The sequence below is a fragment of the Halichondria panicea genome, chromosome 16 (assembly GCF_963675165.1).
Source record: "Halichondria panicea chromosome 16, odHalPani1.1, whole genome shotgun sequence".
In the NCBI taxonomy this organism is placed as follows: Eukaryota; Metazoa; Porifera; class Demospongiae; order Suberitida; family Halichondriidae; genus Halichondria; species Halichondria panicea.
Window position 1 is genome coordinate 1,280,499 of NC_087392.1, and position 18,167 is coordinate 1,298,665.

Here is an 18,167-nt window from a genome sequence, read left to right on the forward strand (position 1 = left end):
AATGAGCCGAGGTCATGATCTCCGGTTCCATGGTGAGAGAAAAACACCACAAGATATACATTTGTAGATCTATAATGGCATCAACAATTCGTGAAGAAGACGAGACTAAGGAGTTTTTTGACTCTCCAGAAGAGCTGAAGACTAAGGTCTCCCAGCTGGCTGACTGGATCAGGCAGAGCAAACACTTCATTGCATTCACTGTAAGCTAGACTCTCACCACTAGCTCTCGATCTTTGAAGTGGTCTAGTTAGTGTAACTGTTAAAGCTTAGGTAGTCTACACCAATTATTTTATGCAGGGTGCAGGCATCAGTACCTCAGCTGGAAGTAAGTTCACTGGCGGATCAGTATGGATAGTGTAACTCATGATTCATTCCACAGTTCCTGACTTCCGCAGTGGAATTCACACTAAATTAGGAACAGGTACAATCTAATCACACGAGTCGACTGTAATACTTCAATAAATTAAGCACTGAATTTTCCAGGTCCTGGCAAATGGGAACTCCGTGCCAAGGGTGTGGGGAGGGATGCAAAGAAACATAAGACAACTACAACTGTCAAAGCCATTCCTACTCCTACGCACATGTCGATTGTGCAGCTTGTGAGAGAGGGAATCCTGCATGCTGTTGTCAGTCAGAACTGTGATGGCCTGCACAGGAGAAGTGGACTGATCACCGATAGTAAGTGCATAAACTATTCTCTATTGTATATTTGTGTGGTTAATTTCAGAGTTGTATGAGCTTCATGGTAACAGCAATGTCGAGAAATGCTGTAAGTGCAAGAAGGAGTACCTACGAGACTTCAGAGTAAGAACTGCTGTGGGTGCTAGAAAACATAAAACAGGTGATATGATCTAAAGAGCCCGTATATTGAATTACTATCGAGCATTTTACAGGTCGTAAATGTGACAACCCTGCCTGCCGTGGCGACCTAAAGGACACCATAATCAACTTTGGAGAGAACCTTCCTGAAGGTTAGCCAATACTCATCATGCGTCTCATGACACTGTGCAACAAACTTTGTAAATTTTCCTCTCTTTAGTTACATTGGATTGTAGTTTTGAACATGCTAAAAGAGCTGACCTCTGCCTGGCCATGGGCTCCAGCCTCACTGTCACACCAGCGGCAGACATTCCAGAGGTAAATGGAATTCAATCAGTTCCGTTTATTTCAATCCATTTAATAGACAACAGGCAAGAAAAAAGGACTGGTGATAGTGAACCTACAGAGGACACCACTGGACCACCTAGCTGCCATGAGGATCAATGGGAAGTGTGATGATGTGATGAAACTGCTCATGAGCAAGCTGGGGCTGGATATACCCGAGTTTAGGCTCAAGAGGTGACTGAGCATTGTCAAAATGGCCTCATCCTAATCTTTTTGTTGCTGTAGGTGTGTGGTAATAAAAGCAAACCATAAACACGAGGTACGCTCCTAGTTGATTGAATCTGATATTAAATTTTAATACGATTTCAGGTGTGTGTGGAAGGGAGGGACCAAGAGGACCACCCGTTCTCGTTTCTCAAGTCTGTCACATTCAGTGGAGCTGGCCCAGACATCAGATGTGATCAAGAGCCCTACACAGTGCTGACCAGAGCTGGTGCTGCCCTCCAGGTCAACATGGCCTTCCATTCTCACTATGGGGAGCCTCCTTTGATGTTGAAGTTTAACGTTGCAGGCAGTAAGTTAAAATAATACACACTAAAACGCATTCTTTTTTGTATCTTCAACTATTTCACACGCAGACATACACACACATTTTCAGATAAAACTGTAACTGCAGATCTCCAGTACAACCCATTTACTGGTGTATGGTCAGTTTCAAGGTCGGATGACCCAAAGGATAAAACCTCTCCTGTTCCAATTCAAGACATTACTGACAAACTAACAACTGCTAGTATCTGACTAATTAATTTTTGTTTACTGATTGTTGACTCATTGCTGAGTCAAGCTGCATGCTAAGAGGGGTGGGGCTGGTTAAGCTGAGCTGCTAAAAATAGCTGCTAGATCTACTGACGTATTCTCCCATGTGGGGGGCATATAAAAGTATTCATCTGCGGTAGAGTTCTCATATTAAACATCAACATGGCTTCAACGATTCGCAGTGAGGAGGACACTAAGGAGTTCTTTGACTCTCCAGAAGAGCTGGAGACTAAGGTCTCCCAGCTGGCTGACTGGATCAGGCAGAGCAAACACTTCATTGTGTTCACTGTAAGACAGCTAGCTTGCTGAGGTCTAGCTAGCTAGCTAGCTAGATTTCTTGGGTGGTGTAGTCATGTATTTTTATATACACGCAACTTTTTTCTTTCTTGCAGGGAGCAGGAATCAGTACTTCAGCTGGAAGTAAGTTATCGATCGATCTACATCTACCAATTCATATAATTATCTCTCTATTTCAGTTCCAGATTTCCGTAGCGGAATAAATACTAAACTGGAAACAGGTACTAGCTATGGGATTATGCTGTTGCATTGATTGATGCCCTTGTGTTTCTCCATGCAGGACCGGGTGCATGGGAGCTACGAGCTAAAGGCATCGGACGGGACATTAGGAAGCACAAAACAACATCCGTCACCAAGGCAATCCCCACACCAACGCACATGTCGTTTGTGCAGCTCATGGAGAAGGGAATTCTGCATGCTGTAGTCAGTCAAAACTGTGATGGCCTGCACAGGAGAAGTGGATTACCAACCTCCAGTGAGTCTCAGTAAACACAGCAATTATCTAATAATTGGTCACCTCTTCCAACAGGGTTGTATGAGCTCCATGGAAACAGTAATGTTGAGAAATGCAACAAATGCAAGAGAGAATATCTGCGGGATTTTAGGACACGAACAGCCATGGCTGTATACGGCCACAAGACAGGTGAGCTATTCCCGTTAATCAGCTCTTCTAAATTATTGTATATATTTATGCTGCAGGTCGCAAGTGTGACGACCCTGCCTGTCGTGGTGACCTTGAAGACACGATTATCAACTTTGGAGAGAGCCTTCCTGTAGGTACGAATGTGGGAGCCTGACCAATATCAAGAGTACATAATAGAGAGAGAGTAGTATCGAACATAGACATACTGTGCATCAGATGTGTGTGGAGAGTAACGTGACTCCCTGTATCTGTCATGTGTGATGTAATCATCAAATACGTCACGCGTACTTAGTTGTTCACAGTGCAAATTCCCAAGCCCATGACAGATACAGGAAGTCACGTACAGGAAGTCACGTAGATTACATCACACACACTTAGATAGGTCAGTGTGCAAGCCCATGACAGATACATGAAGTCACGTTACTCTTCGCACGATGCACAGAATGCCTATACGCTCGATACTGTTCTCTCTCTGTTATATACTTTTGCCAATATCAAGAGTTTATGATAGAGAGAGAGTATCGAACGTAGGCATACTGTGTATCAGATGTATGCGGAGAGTAACGTGACTTCCTGTATCTGTCACAAGCTTGGAATTTGCACACTGACCAATCCAAGCGTGGGTGATGTAATCTATCAACCCTTCCAAGTGTGGGTGATGTAATCTACTTGACATCACCCACACTTGGATTGGTCAGTGTGCAAATTCCAAGCTTGTGACAGATACAGGAAGTCACGTTACTCTCCGCATACATCTGATGTACAGTATGCCTACGTTCGATACTCTCTCTCTATCATAAACTCTTGCCAATATTGAATGCCTTTATAACACGTAATATTTTGTTTGCTACAGTTACTCTAGAGGATAGTTTTGACCACTCAGAGAAAGCCGACATCTGTTTGGCCATGGGCTCGAGCCTCACTGTCACACCAGCTGCTAACATCCCGGAGGTACAAGCACATTTTCTGTGTCCCTTTTCTGTCTGTGCTCTAGAGATTTCTGACTAGTAACTATCTACATCTGCACTCTTACACTCTATAGAATGTGGGCCAGAGGAATATACTGGTGATAGTGAACCTACAGAGGACACCACTGGACCACCGAGCTGCCATGAGGATCAATGGGAAGTGTGATGATGTGATGAAACTGCTCATGAGCAAGCTGGGGCTGGATATACCCGAGTTTAGGCTCAAGAGGTGACTGATCATTGTCTACATATTAAAGAAAAGGGTATATTTTAGACCTACATGTATGTCACCATTTATGGAGATACATAATGTGAATACATAGGACAGTGTGTACACATCTCTATTTGCATTTTCCCAATAATCACACAAAACAATCACAATCACCACATGGGATAATTGTGTCGATCACCACATGGGATAATTGTGTCAATCACCACATGGGATAATTGTGTCAATCACCACATGGGATAATTGTGTCAATCACCACATGGGATAATTGTGTTGATTGCCATGCAAGCATGAATCTTCATTAAGATGTACTTTTTTTTGTACAGACGAATTGTAATGACAGCTGGGAAGAAAGGAGACAAGTATGAGGTATAGTGACGTACAGTGGTTTAGTGGGAAGTGATTGTGTCACTCTCTCCGCATGATTCCAGGTGTGTGTGGAAGGGAGGGACCAAGAGGACCACCCGTTCTCGTTTCTCAAGTCTGTCACATTCAGTGGAGCTGGCCCGGACATCAGATGTGATCAAGAGCCCTACACAGTGCTGACCAGAGCTGGTGCTGCCCTCCAGGTCAACATAGCCTTCCATTCTCACTATGGGGAGCCTCCTTTGATGTTGAAGTTTGATATAACTGGAGGTGAGCATACCACCATGATAATAGAGTTCGTTGGTCTAATCTTACCAGAGACAGGTTATATAGTTTCGATCTCCGTATTTATTGTACATTATGCGTTATACCTAAGCTTCAATGACTATACTATGATGTCTTAGATCCCACTTGAGTGGTTTATATACTTGATGTAGCATGTGTTACTAGCCAATCACTTGATATATATGATCTTGCACAAACCTTGCAGACGGATCAGTGACAGTGGATCTCCAGTACAACCCCTTCACTGGGATGTGGGCAGTTTCAAGGTCTGACGAGGTCAAAGGTGAAGTCGAGGATGTCGCTGAAAACCTAGCCAGTGTCAAAATTCAGTAATCAATTTGTTTGTCATGTAGTGTATTAGCTGTACATGTAGCTTTCTTAATCACTTTTGGAAAACTTTTTTACTTTAATACACATTATTTTTTCAAGTTGTCCAAGGTTGCATTTACAACAACAACATTATTCAAGGAAACTGAAAGTGAAGCAAACCCGAGTGTGTAGATCTAGTTTAATTATTGGAGATTGATGACAAATGTGATGGGTATACTGTTACTTTGATAGAGTTGAAAAATGCATTCATTATTGTTAGATTACAGGTTGTGGGATTGGGGGACTGCATGTATGCACGTAGGTCTTCTGAATGGAGTCGCTACTCAAATGGCACTGACCATGAGCAGTGTTGCTTTAATTACAATGGCTCACCTTTTCTAACCTATCTGGCTATCAGAATCTGCAAAATGTTTGCACAGCATAATTATATAAAGGAAGTGTGTACACAAAGTCACCTGCTAAGCCCATAGTCATACAGTAACATACACTCTAGTATTATGATATTGATTGTGACCAGGATTCATGCACTCTTGTTGTGACTCACAGCTGCATGCTAAAAAGGGGTGGAGCTGGTTGTGCAGACTGCAGAGTAGCCTCCTTCACAAGCCGAGGCTAAACTACTGCAGAGCTGCAGCAAGTTTATGTTTATATGTGAGAGAGATTTACAGTTCCAAGAGACAGTTCTCATAGTAGGGCATCAATATGGCTTCAACAATTCGCAGTGAGGAGGACACTAAGGAGTTCTTTGATTCTCCAGAAGAGCTGGAGACTAAGGTCTCCCAGCTGGCTGACTGGGTCAGGCAGAGCAAACACTTTATTGTATTCACTGTAAGTCAGTAAAACAGCTAGCTTGCTGAGGTCTAGCTAGCTAGATTTCTTTGGTGGTGGTTTGTACAAAGTCATGTATATACTTTATACATGCATATTTCTTGCAGGGAGCAGGAATCAGTACTTCAGCTGGAAGTAAGTTATCAATTATTGATCTACATCTACTAATCATCTCTCTATTTCAGTTCCAGATTTCCGTAGTGGAATAAATACTAAACTGGAAACAGGTACTAGCTATGGGATTATGCTGTTGCATTGATTGATGCCCTTGTGTTTCTCCATGCAGGGCCAGGTGCATGGGAGCTACAAGCTGCAGGCATCGAATGGGATGTTAGGAAGCACAAAACAACATCCGTCGCCAAGGCAATCCCCACACCAACGCACATGTCGTTTGTGCAGCTCATGGAGAAGGGAATCCTGCATGCTGTTGTCAGTCAGAACTGTGATGGCCTGCACAGGAGAAGTGGATTACCAACCTCCAGTGAGTCTCAGTAAACACGGCAATTATTTTATTAATTAATTATTGGACACCTCTTCCAACAGGGTTGTATGAGCTCCATGGAAACAGTAATGTTGAGAAATGCAACATATGCGAGAGAGAATATCTGCGGGATTTTAGGACATCAACAGGCATGGGTGGTATGTTCGGCCACAAGACAGGTGAGCTATTCCCGTTAATCATCTCTTCTCAATTATTTATGCTGCAGGTCGTATGTGTGACGACCTTGCCTGTCGTGGTGACCTTGAAGACACGATTATCAACTTTGGAGAGAGCCTTCCTGTAGGTACAAATGTGGGAGCCTGTGACCATCATTTTTCAATATCGTAACATGTATATTTTGTTTGCTATATACAGTCACTATAAAGGATAGTTTTGACCACTCAAAGAAAGCTGACCTCTGCCTGGCCATGGGCTCGAGCCTCACTGTCACACCAGCTGCTCTCATCCCACAGGTATAAACACACTGGAAATTTCTGACTAGTAACTATCTACGTCTATAGAATGTGGGCAAGAAGAATTTGCTGGTGATAGTGAACCTACAGAGGACACCAATAGACCACCTAGCTGCCCTGAGGATCAATGGGAAGTGTGATGATGTGATGAAACTGCTCATGAGCAAGCTGGGGCTGGATATACCCGAGTTTAGGCTCAAGAGGTGACTGCATGAGCATTGTTTACAGTGAAAGTGCTTGGACCTGCATGTATTATATGTATATGTCACCATTAATACATAGGTGCATGTGTACATGCATGTATATTCCCAATACAATCACAATCAATATACATGTATATCAACACGTTATAATTATTACAGGAGTGTGAATATGAACTTTTATTTTAAGATGTACTTCTTTTGTACAGACGAATTGTAATGACAGCTGGGAAGAAAGGAGACAAGTATGAGGTATAGTGACGTACAGTGGTTTAGTGTGAAGTGATTGTGTCACTCTCTCCGCATGATTCCAGGTGTGTGTGGAAGGGAGGGACCAAGAGGACCACCCGTTCTCGTTTCTCAAGTCTGTAACATTCAGTGGAGCTGATCCGGACATCAGATGTGATCAAGAGCCCTACACAGTGCTGACCAGAGCTGGTGCTGCCCTCCAGGTCAACATAGCCTTCCATTCTCACTATGGGGAGCCTCCTTTGATGTTGAAGTTTGATATAACTGAAGGTGAGCATTGTGATTCCATCATGATAATAGTCGGTTCATTGGTCTATCTTTTGCTACTAGCCAATCATTATTTGCACAAACCACCACCTTGCAGACGGATCAGTGACAGTGGATCTCCAGTACAACCCCTTCACTGGGATGTGGGCAGTTTCAAGGTCTGACGAGGTCAAAGGTGAAGTCAAAGATGTCGCAGAAAAACTAGCCAGTGCCAAAATTCAGTAATCAAATATTTGTTTGTCATACAGTGTGGCTATTAGTGTACATGTAGCTTTCTTAATAACTTTTGAACACTCTTATGTTATATATATTTGGCAACTGTGAATTAAAGTTGAAACAACAATTATTATTGACTTGTAGCCAAGGTTGGATATGATTTGAAAACATTTACAGCAACAACATTAAATTTACAAGAAACTGAACTGAAAGTGAAACATAACGAGTGTGTAGCTTAATTATTGGAGATTGATGACAAGTGTGCTGTAACCTATGATAATGCAATGCATGTGTGAAATCGATCATTAGAGCCCAGCCCAGAATTTGTGACAACGATCAGTTCAACTTTCCCAGCTCATCTGTGCCGTCTCAGCTCTGTGTGTGCGTGTGAAGGATAATAGTAACTGAGAGTGTACACACACAAATACAAGAGTAGCTAGCTAGCTATATAAAAAATAATTATAGTGGGGTTGTATAATTTCAAAGTAATACCGTACAAACTCGATTATAAGCGTATCTTTATTTTAAGCGCATATGCTCAACTACAGGTTTTTGTACTCCTTTTCTAATTTTGTGAAGGACATTAGGTAGAATCGATTCAGCTATCTATGTGCTAGCTAGCAGCTTGTGTAGTGCATGCATGGTACGCTAATAAGCCATTTTTTACGGTATGCATTTAGTAGCTGTTTGGTAGTGCTAACAATAATTACGGTATGTCTAGATCAGCGATTGCTTTCGGGGGGGGGAAATGTTTTCTTTTCTGAAAGCCGGTGTGTGTGTGTGTGTGTGTGTACGTGAAGCTCACAGCTAGTTACCTTCCACATGTGCTCTGTTGAGTGCCATTATCTCACTTTGATGTCTCTCCACCAACTCCTTGAGAGCTCCTTTCTGTTGCCTTTCCATCTGTAATAACACAAAATGTATTCATTGAGGAAACCTCATAACATGTTTACCTCAAAACCACATCACCAAACAGTAGCAAATTGAAACTTTATACTAGGCCAGGGAATGCTGTTACTTTGCTAGAGTTGCAAAATGCATTCTCAATATACTGTAAATCAGATTACAGGTTGTGGGATTGGGGGACTGCATGTATACATGTAGGTCTTCTGAATGGAGTCACTATACTCATATGGCACCACGAGCAGTGTTGCTTAATTACAATGGCTCACCTTTTCTAACCTGTCAGAATCTGCAAAATGTGTGCACAGCATAAGGAAATGTGTTGCTATTAGTGTACACAAAGTCACCTGCTAATAAGTGTATCCAAACAAGCCCATACATGCATACATAACAACTGAAAACCTAAAAGCATTATCATTTTAATACACACACAGTTCCATTATTGCATGCAGGCACTTCCACTAGTCTAGCAATTAGCATAGCTGGCTAGCCATCTGACTATTGTTCTAGGAAGGGAAATATGACCTTAGTAACCAACTGCCTGTTGTGGGTTGGGCAGAGTATAGTTAGGTAATAATAATCCTGTTATAGCTCAGACAAGACAACCATGGCACCACTATACTCACATTCTTTTCTCAGAGTATCTAATTGAGTTTTGTTTGCCTTTTTCTGCAAAGCTGTGTGTGTGTGTGTGTGTGTGTGTGTGTGTGTGTGTGTGAGAGAGGGAATTAAATGCGTGGGCGGGTGTGTGTACATCAGCTGACTTAGGTAGACCCTGAAAACAACATCACCATAGCTACACCCCATAAACAAACATACTGTTTAGCCTGTGTTGTTCCCTGAGCACTGCCAGTACACCAGCCACTGTCACACCCTCCAACTGTAGCAGTCAAAACAACATATGAGTAGGAAACCTCATCAAAAGACAAAGATAAGATTCAAAGCTAGGCATTGTTGTAGCAAGAATCAAAAACAGTTTATAGAGCCTATGGCACAATAATTATGGATAGAAAAAAATGCATGCAAGAGCTTGTAGATTGAAAGATGACAATGAGTATACATGAAACCTACGACGATATTACTAATTTAAAACATAATTATGGGACATAGCTGTAGCTATATATAAGAAAATGTGCAACTCACTGAGTGCTTGGGGTCTAGTAGCTGAGTCACCACACTGTCTGTCTCCTCTGTCTCAGAATGGTGTGAGGCTGTGTGCTGTGTGAGGGGGTGGGCCAGAGTGGCAGAGCCTGAGGGCCGATTCTTGTAACACTTGTTTGGTGTGGCAACAACCTCGGGAAATGCCATAGTCGCCTGGTTGTAGCTGGGATTCTTTAGCTCACTCTTGATCAGCAGGACAGGAGCAGACTCGAGACCACTTGTGTCCACCTTCTTGTTTACCTAGAGTGAGAGCAAGGTCATTATTATTTTGATTAGCAAGAACACATAAAACAGTGGTTTAATTGTACACACATGATGCAACATACTTCACATTTCATATCACACGGGCTGAAACACATAGTTACCATAATCCCTGCCTTCCCGTTGATTGGTGTGTTGGGGCCGTTAGGTGTAGGAGTCTCCACAAAAGCCGTCTCCCCGACAGCCGGTGTTTTGACAGGATCGTCTGATTGGCTAGTATTGCTCCCCGAGTCGTCATCAGGTGAGGAGCACCCATCAGGAGTATGTTCATCACGTGTGCCGGGTGTTGACGTCTGGGGATACTTGATCACAGGGGTGGGGTCTTTAGAGGGGGCAGGCTGCTCTGGTACATTGACATCTGAGCAGCTGTTGACTCTCACTTTGCGAGACAATTTATCCTTTTTTGTCGAAGTGCTTTTACCACTAAATCCTCGCAGATCTCTCTCTGAGCTGGATTTCTTAGAGGGCATCTTTGGTGTTGTATTACCTCCACTCGCCTTACTGATATTGTCTGTGCTTCTGGCCTTTACCATTCCTCCTGACTTGAATGGAGGAAGTTTCTTTGTCTCTCTCGGCTCCTCTCGACTTACTCCCTTCGTAGCAAACGCTTTGAGGGGCTGACGACGGTTGTTCGATGATGATTGAGTGCTGGTTTTGCTGCTGCGTTTTTGTACTGGAGCCGAGAGTCTGTTCACAATCTGCTGCTGCAGGGAGAGAGTGTTCAGTCCCTTCTGTGTGGCTGTCAGGGAACCTGTTTTAATCTCCCTGTCAACTGACGTGCTTCTGCTGCTGGGGGAACTGTTGGGCCGACTGCGACGTCCAAAATCCATTTCAACTTTGTTGATGGGGACAAAAACACCATAGTTTGCATCACAGGTGAAATAACGAATTCCTTTGTAAGTGCCGTTGTTCTTGCCACTGGCATTGTTCAGTTCCACTCCACACCACGTTCCCGTCGAGAATTCCGTCTCTCCGATGAATCGAAGGGTCCCATATTTGCTTTTTTTATCGGCAGATGAATAGTAGAGCACTCTCTTGCCGACATCTCTGAGTGTGGGTTGAACGGATATGTCTTTGTGAGTCCCTGAGCACTCTGAGTCACTGGTATCCGGTGAGACCTCGTCAATGTGGTGAGCGAGCTGTGCAATACAACACACAATCAATCTTGTCAATAAATGGATTTTTAATGGATTTCAGAGTAGCTTTATACTCCCACTAATGGCTCTACAGGGTGTTAATAGACTGCAAAGACTTTGCAGACATCTGATCCCAATTTGCAAGTCCAGCTACAGTCTAGTCCAACAGCACTAGATCTAAGCAAGAGTATATACTCTTGATCTAAGGTTACTCTACTTTTGATTAATAGGGCATAGATAGTCTAGTAGAGTAAAAATTTGTGCTGTTTTTGTGCTATAAAATACACAGAAAAGGACACAAACAAAAACTTCCTACTTCCTACAGCCAGCAAAAATAATAAAATAATATTTGGATATAGGCCTAGCTATGGATTTAGATGCTGAAGCGTTATGATTCATAGTTACAAACATAGTCTACGTACTTACTGGTAGTGCAAGCTCAGTCATGGTACGATCTCTCCTTGTCTTGCTCTAGCTAGCTCTCTCTTCAATGCTTCAATCCAATAACTCCACTGCGGTTCAAATTGGCTTGTTGCGGAAATGTAGAATAAATTACCACAAGATCCACCCCCTTTTCTAGCGCTAGCCACCTCCAAATGTCTCACCTCCAATGGCTGCTGACTGGCCTCTCCTGACCTTTAAGCTGCTTCTCCTGCTATGTGTGCCTTCCTGTGTCCTAGTGTGCACTCTCCTGGGCTTGCATTCTACGCAGACTGGTAAGTTTGCCTGGGAAACCACAAGTGTGCCTGCATGCACACACATTGCAATGCAGTGTTGGTTATTGTTATAATTTGCCACTGAGCTTCTTCATTCCATTCCCATACACACATAACACAATTGCAGACTTCGTTCGTCCCAAGGTTCACTGCACCCCTATCCCCACGCACACACTCATCACACAGCCCCACTCGCAGCGGGTAGTCCTAGTAACGGGCGCTGCCGGATTTATTGGCTACCATATCAGCCGAGCCCTGGTTGACAACTGGAAGGCCACTGTAGTCGGTCTAGACCTATTCACAGACTATTACGACCCTCAACTCAAGCATGACCGTGCAAACGAGCTAATCAAGATAGGGGTCACCATTTACCGGGACGATGTCTGCGACGCTCAACTTTTACTGCATCTGTTTGAGAGATACCAGTTCACAGACGTCATCCACCTTGCAGCTCAAGCAGGGGTCAGGCACTCACTCAAGGACCCGGTCAGTTACGTGCACAACAATATCCAGTGCTTTCAAGTTCTACTGGACACCCTGAAGCAATTCAATGTAAGTCACTGATAATAATTAGTGAGTGTGTGTATTTGAATATACAACAATGTTATTAGTGAGGATCACGTACAAACTGAGATTCCCTGGAAGGAAGCTATATAGTTGACATAAACAGTAATTCTAGACGGCTTCAAATGTTAATATACTGCACATAACTGCATGTACACTAATCACACACACACACACGCACGCACACACACACACACACACACACACACACACACACACACACACACACACACACAGGAAACGTCTCTCGTGTATGCATCCTCCTCTAGTGTCTATGGTCGATCAGCCCCCCTCCCCTTCAGCACTCTCACACCTCCAAATCCTCCATCAAGTATCTATGCTGCCTCAAAGCAGACAAATGAACTGTTCTCTAAAACCTATTGCTCTCAATACGGCATCCGATCAATCGGGCTACGTTTATTCACCGTGTACGGACCCTGGGGAAGACCAGACATGGCTGTGTACAAGTTTACCGACAGCATTATCAACAAAAGACCTATACCAATGTTTACAGCATCGCAAGCACTAGAGAGAGATTTCACATTTGTTAACGACACAGTGGGTGTGTTTCTGGCGGCCCTAGACCACGCCTCCCAGTGTTGTGGGGAGGTGTACAATGCTGGTCTCGGAGAGCCAAAGAGTCTGTCCACACTAGTGAGGCTGCTGGAGGAGGAGCTCAACTCAACAGCAGACACAGTGAGTGAAACTGAATGCTTCATTGCTATTGCTATTAATTGTTGGAATTGATTGCACAAACTTTTCAGGCCTGGCTAATTAATCTCACAAATGATGTGCATTTGCTAAATTAACATTCTGTATCAGTGTTTACTTTGTGGGTACGCATTTTCACTCTTTCAATGTATGGCAGGATCCGTCTCCTTTGATGTCATGTGACTTGCATGTGACCTGGGCGGATATGGAGGAAACAAAGAGAGTCTTGGGGTACACACCTCGCGTCAAATTGAGGGACGGTCTTCGAGAATTCATAGCGTGGTACAAACACTATCACTCTCGGAATAAAACCAGTGAAAGATTGAAGTGAGTGTTGTTTGCAGTGACAATCTCTGTAGATTGATCTGTATAGAAACACGAGTAGAAATTACCGTGTGTGTCCACTTACATGTACGTAATAGTTTTGTAATGTTAATGTATGGTGGTTGTTGATAATAAACTTGTAGGTGTACAGACTACTTAACAATTAATTATAGCGCTACTACCACTTCAACTCTTTAATGTGTGGGGTTGTGTTTGCAGGGAGTTGTATGGGGAAGGGGAAGTTATTGCTACAATGGCAAAGGGAAACCTGGAGCAAAGAAACAGAAAGTACAGTGACCGGATCAATGGCCTTAAACAGTGGTTAGAGAGCTGACAGTGCCTATGTCAACTCATGGAGATATTCCTCCAATGTTCAGGTATTATCAGTATGCAGAAGATCGTGGGATTCCATTACCTGTCCTTACAAAGAAGAGATTCATCTTCTACCCAGGTAAAGTATTTCACCCAGTGCTCTATTATCACATCATGCAATGTGCTATCATGCTTGTGTAGGTAAGGAGTCACCTGGACACACTGTGATCAAGGCCCCTAGTTACAGAGGCAACCTGAAGGTATTCACTCAGTAATTATCCACTTAGCAATGACACTTGAGAACAATTGTTGCAGCTTTTGGAGGAGCGTTGCCTGGCTACAGAGCAGTGTATAGCATTCACTAGTTCTGGGGAGTTTAAGAACCGACTGACTCCCATGAATAAGTGGGTGGCTACACCACAAGAGGATGGGATGTATGTGGCAGGTGAGTGAATATGGATGTGCGGGGGTGGTGTGTGGGTGTGGGGTGTTTATAGGTGTGGTGGGTGAAGTACAAATGGTAATTGCAACTACGTACGTGTACATAATTATATTGAAGACAGTTACCAGGCCTAGTTGGCTATCTAGCGTTATTTTAGAGACAACCCAGCCTATCAGGAAACTATGGTTGCACATGTTTTTAATTAAGGTGCAATTGTCTTTGCAATTAATTTCCTTATATAACCTTCAGGAATGTTGAGCAAGTCTAAGGGCCAGGTACTCAGTTGTAGTGTACATTGTAGATGCATTGAAATGTACCTGTACTTGCTTTTTTTTTACTGTGAATTATTGTGTTGCAGACATAGACTTGTGTGCATCCGACCTACACTTCTGTGGAAAGCACTCGGATTGTGTTTACACAGGTGAGTGTGGTTGTAGCTACTGGGGTGCTCATTAAACACTTGTCTGTTTGTGTAGGACCTGCCAACTACACTTGTGCATGTCACCATGGCTACCTGAAGCTGGGGCAAAACTGTGTGGAAAGGTATAAACATTTCTGTGAACTTATTAACTCAATTAGCTGTGTCTTCGATTGCAGGTATGTGCAAGGTGATGTTGGAGCCACAGAGGAGGAGTGGATCTTGTCAGACCAGTTTGACGGGTTTAACTGGGAGGAGGAGATTCGAGGGAGACCATTTGTATTCTTCCAAGGCCTGGACTCCCCTGGAGGTGACTACCTGGTTGTAGAGGGGCGAAGTCTGGAGGAATTGAGGGATGTGTGTCTCTCCACTCGACACTGTCTGGCCTTCAACACTAACGGCATTCTCAAGGACTCTCTGCGGCCACCTAGTGTGTGGGGCAGGTGGGCAGGGCCTCAATACCCCCAACACGGACTCTATGTCTTAGGTGAGACTATAGCTAGCTAGGCAAATTCAGTGCATGGAACCATACATAGATAATAGAGCACAGAAATGTCTCTATTATCTATGATGGAACTTACAAAATAGTACACTAATCTCTCACTTGCATGTACCGTTGCTATCCGCTTACACGAACACACACACACTCTCTCACGTACTTTTGTATACATTCTCATATTCCTACACAAACGTACATTGTTCGGAGACATTGTGAGAGATTGCTCACACACCATTCACTCTCTCCCTCTACACAGATATCGACTATTGTAGCTTGAATTTGGAGCAATGTCCCCCTCACTCGCTCTGCCTGAGGCACTCTCCTGGTAACTACAGCTGTACCTGCACACCTCCCTGGATCCCCACCCATGACCACAGCTGTACTATTGACCTCGTACACATTATACTGTCAACTGATTCGGAACAACTCCCCGGACTGATCAGTGTCATCAACTCCACCTTAAACCATACCCAACACTCGGAGCAAATTGTATTTCATATCGTATTCATTGGAGAGCGATTCGTGATTGAATCCTATCTGAGTTGCTATGGCTACAGCGACCACCCACAGATTGACATCACCATATTCAATGCTAGCCTGATAACAGAGCCTATTAAGGTGTACTCAAAAATCAGCCACGTTGGACACCTAGCCAGTACCGGAAATTTTGCAAGGTTCTACTTTCATCTCCTCTTTCCGGAGCTGAGTCGTGCAGTGTACCTGGATGTGGACACGGTTGTGTTAGGGGACATGGCGGAGGTTTGGAGCACGCTACAGACAACAAACACACTCTTGGTGGCTGCTCCAAGGTTAGCATGATGTTGAGTTGTGTCAGTAGACTTCTTAAACTGTATCTCTAAACAGTGAAATTGTTCCCTTATTGTATTATGTTTTTAAAACTCTAAAATTGTTCTGTAGAATCTCACCGACATATGGAGATATGTTGTCTGTACATGTCAAGACATTGTTTAGGGAACGGTTGGTTATTTATGGTCTATTTTGAAAGCTACAATCAAATTATTATTGTTTCACAGATACCAGAGGGAATTCAGATCTGATGATGTTACTTTCAATGCTGGCGTATACGGAGTTAACCTTGACCTTTGGCGAGAGAATCGTATCCATGACGAAGTAGCGTATTGGATGAACCAGGTATAACAATAATAATTATGTTCATTTGTTATTTTTACCACAATGCCACGTACGCCACCCATACACCCACACACATTGTCTAACACCCCCTCCCCCCCACTCACACACAGCAAGCTAAAGCTCCACTGTGGAAGTATGGAACACAGCCAATCATGTTGCTAGTGGCTCACAGACAATGGGGACACCTGGACCCACACTGGAATGTTAATGGTGACTCTAGCTATTGCCATAGTATCATTATCAGTGAGTTACTGCATGATCTCTGCAGGACTGGGCTGGAACACGAAGATGAGCAGACGCGATGTGGATGAGGCAAAACTACTTCATTGGAGTGGGAAAGGTTCATGAATTCATTTTTCTTTGCATGCAAATTACTCACTATGCAGCTAAGAGCTAATTACAGTTTAAATAGTGGCTAATTCTGATATGTTGTGTCCATGCAGGAAAACCATGGCTACCCAATGGACTATACAAAGATTTGTGGCATGCACACAATCCTCCGTCGTGCAGTGGGCACGGTCAATGCATCACCATGGAGACAGGCATCTATACGTGCCGTTGTGACAATGGCCATATAGGAGAACTTTGCAGCCAACAAAACTGACCAATTTATACTGTAGCTGTATTCACAAATTAAAACAAAATTTAATCATCAATGAAAGCACCACATGTCTAGCGCCTGGTGAGATGCCTAAGCTACATAACATAAAGCTACTATTTAATAGCTTTTATACATTAATTATTGCTGCATGCAGGCAGAATCACAGGTAGCCAGCCTCCTTCAATTCACAAGGCCTCAGTTTAGTGCTGCCTGGAATCGAAGCTAAATCGGAGACTCAAGGAGTGGGTAATGATCGGCCTTGTTAAAAACGATCTATGCCAAAAGTTCAAGTCTTGCATGTAGTTGGGCGGAGTCCAACCAACGAAGATGAGCGCAGCGTTGGTTTTAGCCTCGATTCCAGGCCGCAAAGAGAAAGGTGGAATCGAGGCTACGTTGGTTGGATTCGGCTCGCACAGCCAGCCCCGGATGTTTTCTATTTGAATGCTAGGTCGATAACTCGGGGCTGGTGCGAGGCTAATTCGTTTTTTTTTTTTTTTTTGAAGTTTTATATAAGCAACTAGCTATCAATGCATGTAAGCTATCAATGCATGTATATATATATACATGTAAATAATTATTGTTATTGAGAGTTGCTGCTAGTTCAGCTTCAGTTCAGTGGCACTCGGCCCTCTTGGCATGCCAGGTCCATTGTGTCGATGGATGTTATTGGATGGTGAATGCTTGATCTTGCACCTCTTAGGCACATTGTAGCTGAGTGTAGTAGAGAATAACTCAGTTTGCATCTGATCCAATGGATTATCTTACTGTATGTCTTGTTTTGTTTCTGAGCTGTCATTGAGGCTATTCTTTTGTAGACTACATTTGCAATTGGGCCCATTCCTCCTGATGTTGAGAAGACAAGGGGGGAGAAGGATCCATGCTCCACTTCTCTTATACTCCACTTCTCTTATATGTTCATCGTATGCTCTTTTCTTCTCTAGTTCGTTCTTCTTGTAGCATTGACTGAGGGAGGTATGTCGATGACTCTGCGCGAAAGGGCTGAACACCCTTATGTCAAAAAATGCGCGGTTCCGATCTCTTCCCCAGAAATTATCTGCTGCAATATCTAGGCGGGCTCCTTCCTCTCTGTTTGCCGTTCTAAGTCTGAGTTGTTCTCCTGAGAGAGGTTGGAGTGGTGGTTCAGTTCCAACGTTGTGGCAAACCTCAGTGAGGAAACCCGCTGTAATGTCCCTCAGTTCGTTGGTTGCAAAATTG

General features: G+C 43.5%; 5 protein-coding genes across 7 annotated transcripts; 4 read left to right on the forward strand and 1 right to left on the reverse strand.

The window, feature by feature from the left end:
* The first annotated feature begins 14 nt into the window (after positions 1-14).
* On the forward strand, positions 15-1,931 carry LOC135349816 (NAD-dependent protein deacylase sirtuin-6-like). 2 transcript variants are annotated; one of them, XM_064548428.1, is made up of 11 exons: positions 15-200; positions 298-325; positions 380-421; positions 484-678; positions 728-841; positions 894-971; positions 1,040-1,137; positions 1,184-1,338; positions 1,390-1,423; positions 1,474-1,678; positions 1,743-1,931. In XM_064548428.1, exons 1-11 carry the CDS (start codon positions 15-17, stop codon positions 1,772-1,774), a joined length of 1,167 nt encoding a protein of 388 aa, XP_064404498.1. In that variant the 3' UTR covers positions 1,775-1,931. The 2 variants fall into 2 exon arrangements, with proteins under 2 accessions (XP_064404498.1, XP_064404497.1); XM_064548427.1 differs by having other exon boundaries at positions 1,763-1,931.
* Positions 1,932-2,034: 103 nt separating this feature from the next.
* On the forward strand, positions 2,035-5,180 carry LOC135349818 (NAD-dependent protein deacylase sirtuin-6-like). The gene is made up of 11 exons (XM_064548430.1): positions 2,035-2,208; positions 2,313-2,340; positions 2,397-2,438; positions 2,498-2,692; positions 2,747-2,860; positions 2,917-2,994; positions 3,714-3,811; positions 3,903-4,057; positions 4,384-4,426; positions 4,489-4,693; positions 4,914-5,180. Exons 1-11 carry the CDS (start codon positions 2,083-2,085, stop codon positions 5,039-5,041), a joined length of 1,212 nt encoding a protein of 403 aa, XP_064404500.1. The 5' UTR covers positions 2,035-2,082; the 3' UTR covers positions 5,042-5,180.
* Positions 5,181-5,635: 455 nt separating this feature from the next.
* On the forward strand, positions 5,636-7,895 carry LOC135349817 (NAD-dependent protein deacylase sirtuin-6-like). The gene is made up of 11 exons (XM_064548429.1): positions 5,636-5,866; positions 5,974-6,001; positions 6,052-6,093; positions 6,153-6,347; positions 6,410-6,526; positions 6,574-6,651; positions 6,723-6,820; positions 6,869-7,023; positions 7,230-7,272; positions 7,335-7,539; positions 7,634-7,895. Exons 1-11 carry the CDS (start codon positions 5,741-5,743, stop codon positions 7,759-7,761), a joined length of 1,215 nt encoding a protein of 404 aa, XP_064404499.1. The 5' UTR covers positions 5,636-5,740; the 3' UTR covers positions 7,762-7,895.
* LOC135349814 (CAP-Gly domain-containing linker protein 1-like) lies at positions 7,862-11,810 on the reverse strand. The gene is made up of 8 exons (XM_064548425.1): positions 11,640-11,810; positions 10,182-11,216; positions 9,799-10,056; positions 9,475-9,535; positions 9,282-9,332; positions 8,925-8,944; positions 8,568-8,655; positions 7,862-8,127 (listed from the first exon to the last, which is right to left on the reverse strand). Exons 1-8 carry the CDS (start codon positions 11,658-11,660, stop codon positions 8,108-8,110), a joined length of 1,554 nt encoding a protein of 517 aa, XP_064404495.1. The 5' UTR covers positions 11,661-11,810; the 3' UTR covers positions 7,862-8,107.
* On the forward strand, positions 11,791-17,031 carry LOC135349813 (uncharacterized). 2 transcript variants are annotated; one of them, XM_064548423.1, is made up of 17 exons: positions 11,791-11,929; positions 12,057-12,481; positions 12,731-13,189; positions 13,362-13,531; positions 13,748-13,846; positions 13,906-13,979; positions 14,042-14,100; positions 14,156-14,285; positions 14,641-14,703; positions 14,759-14,825; positions 14,880-15,187; positions 15,456-16,008; positions 16,118-16,177; positions 16,234-16,351; positions 16,462-16,561; positions 16,620-16,691; positions 16,795-17,031. In XM_064548423.1, exons 1-17 carry the CDS (start codon positions 11,824-11,826, stop codon positions 16,953-16,955), a joined length of 3,024 nt encoding a protein of 1,007 aa, XP_064404493.1. In that variant the 5' UTR covers positions 11,791-11,823; the 3' UTR covers positions 16,956-17,031. The 2 variants fall into 2 exon arrangements, with proteins under 2 accessions (XP_064404493.1, XP_064404492.1); XM_064548422.1 differs by having other exon boundaries at positions 13,748-13,849; positions 16,795-17,029.
* Positions 17,032-18,167: the final 1,136 nt, after the last annotated feature.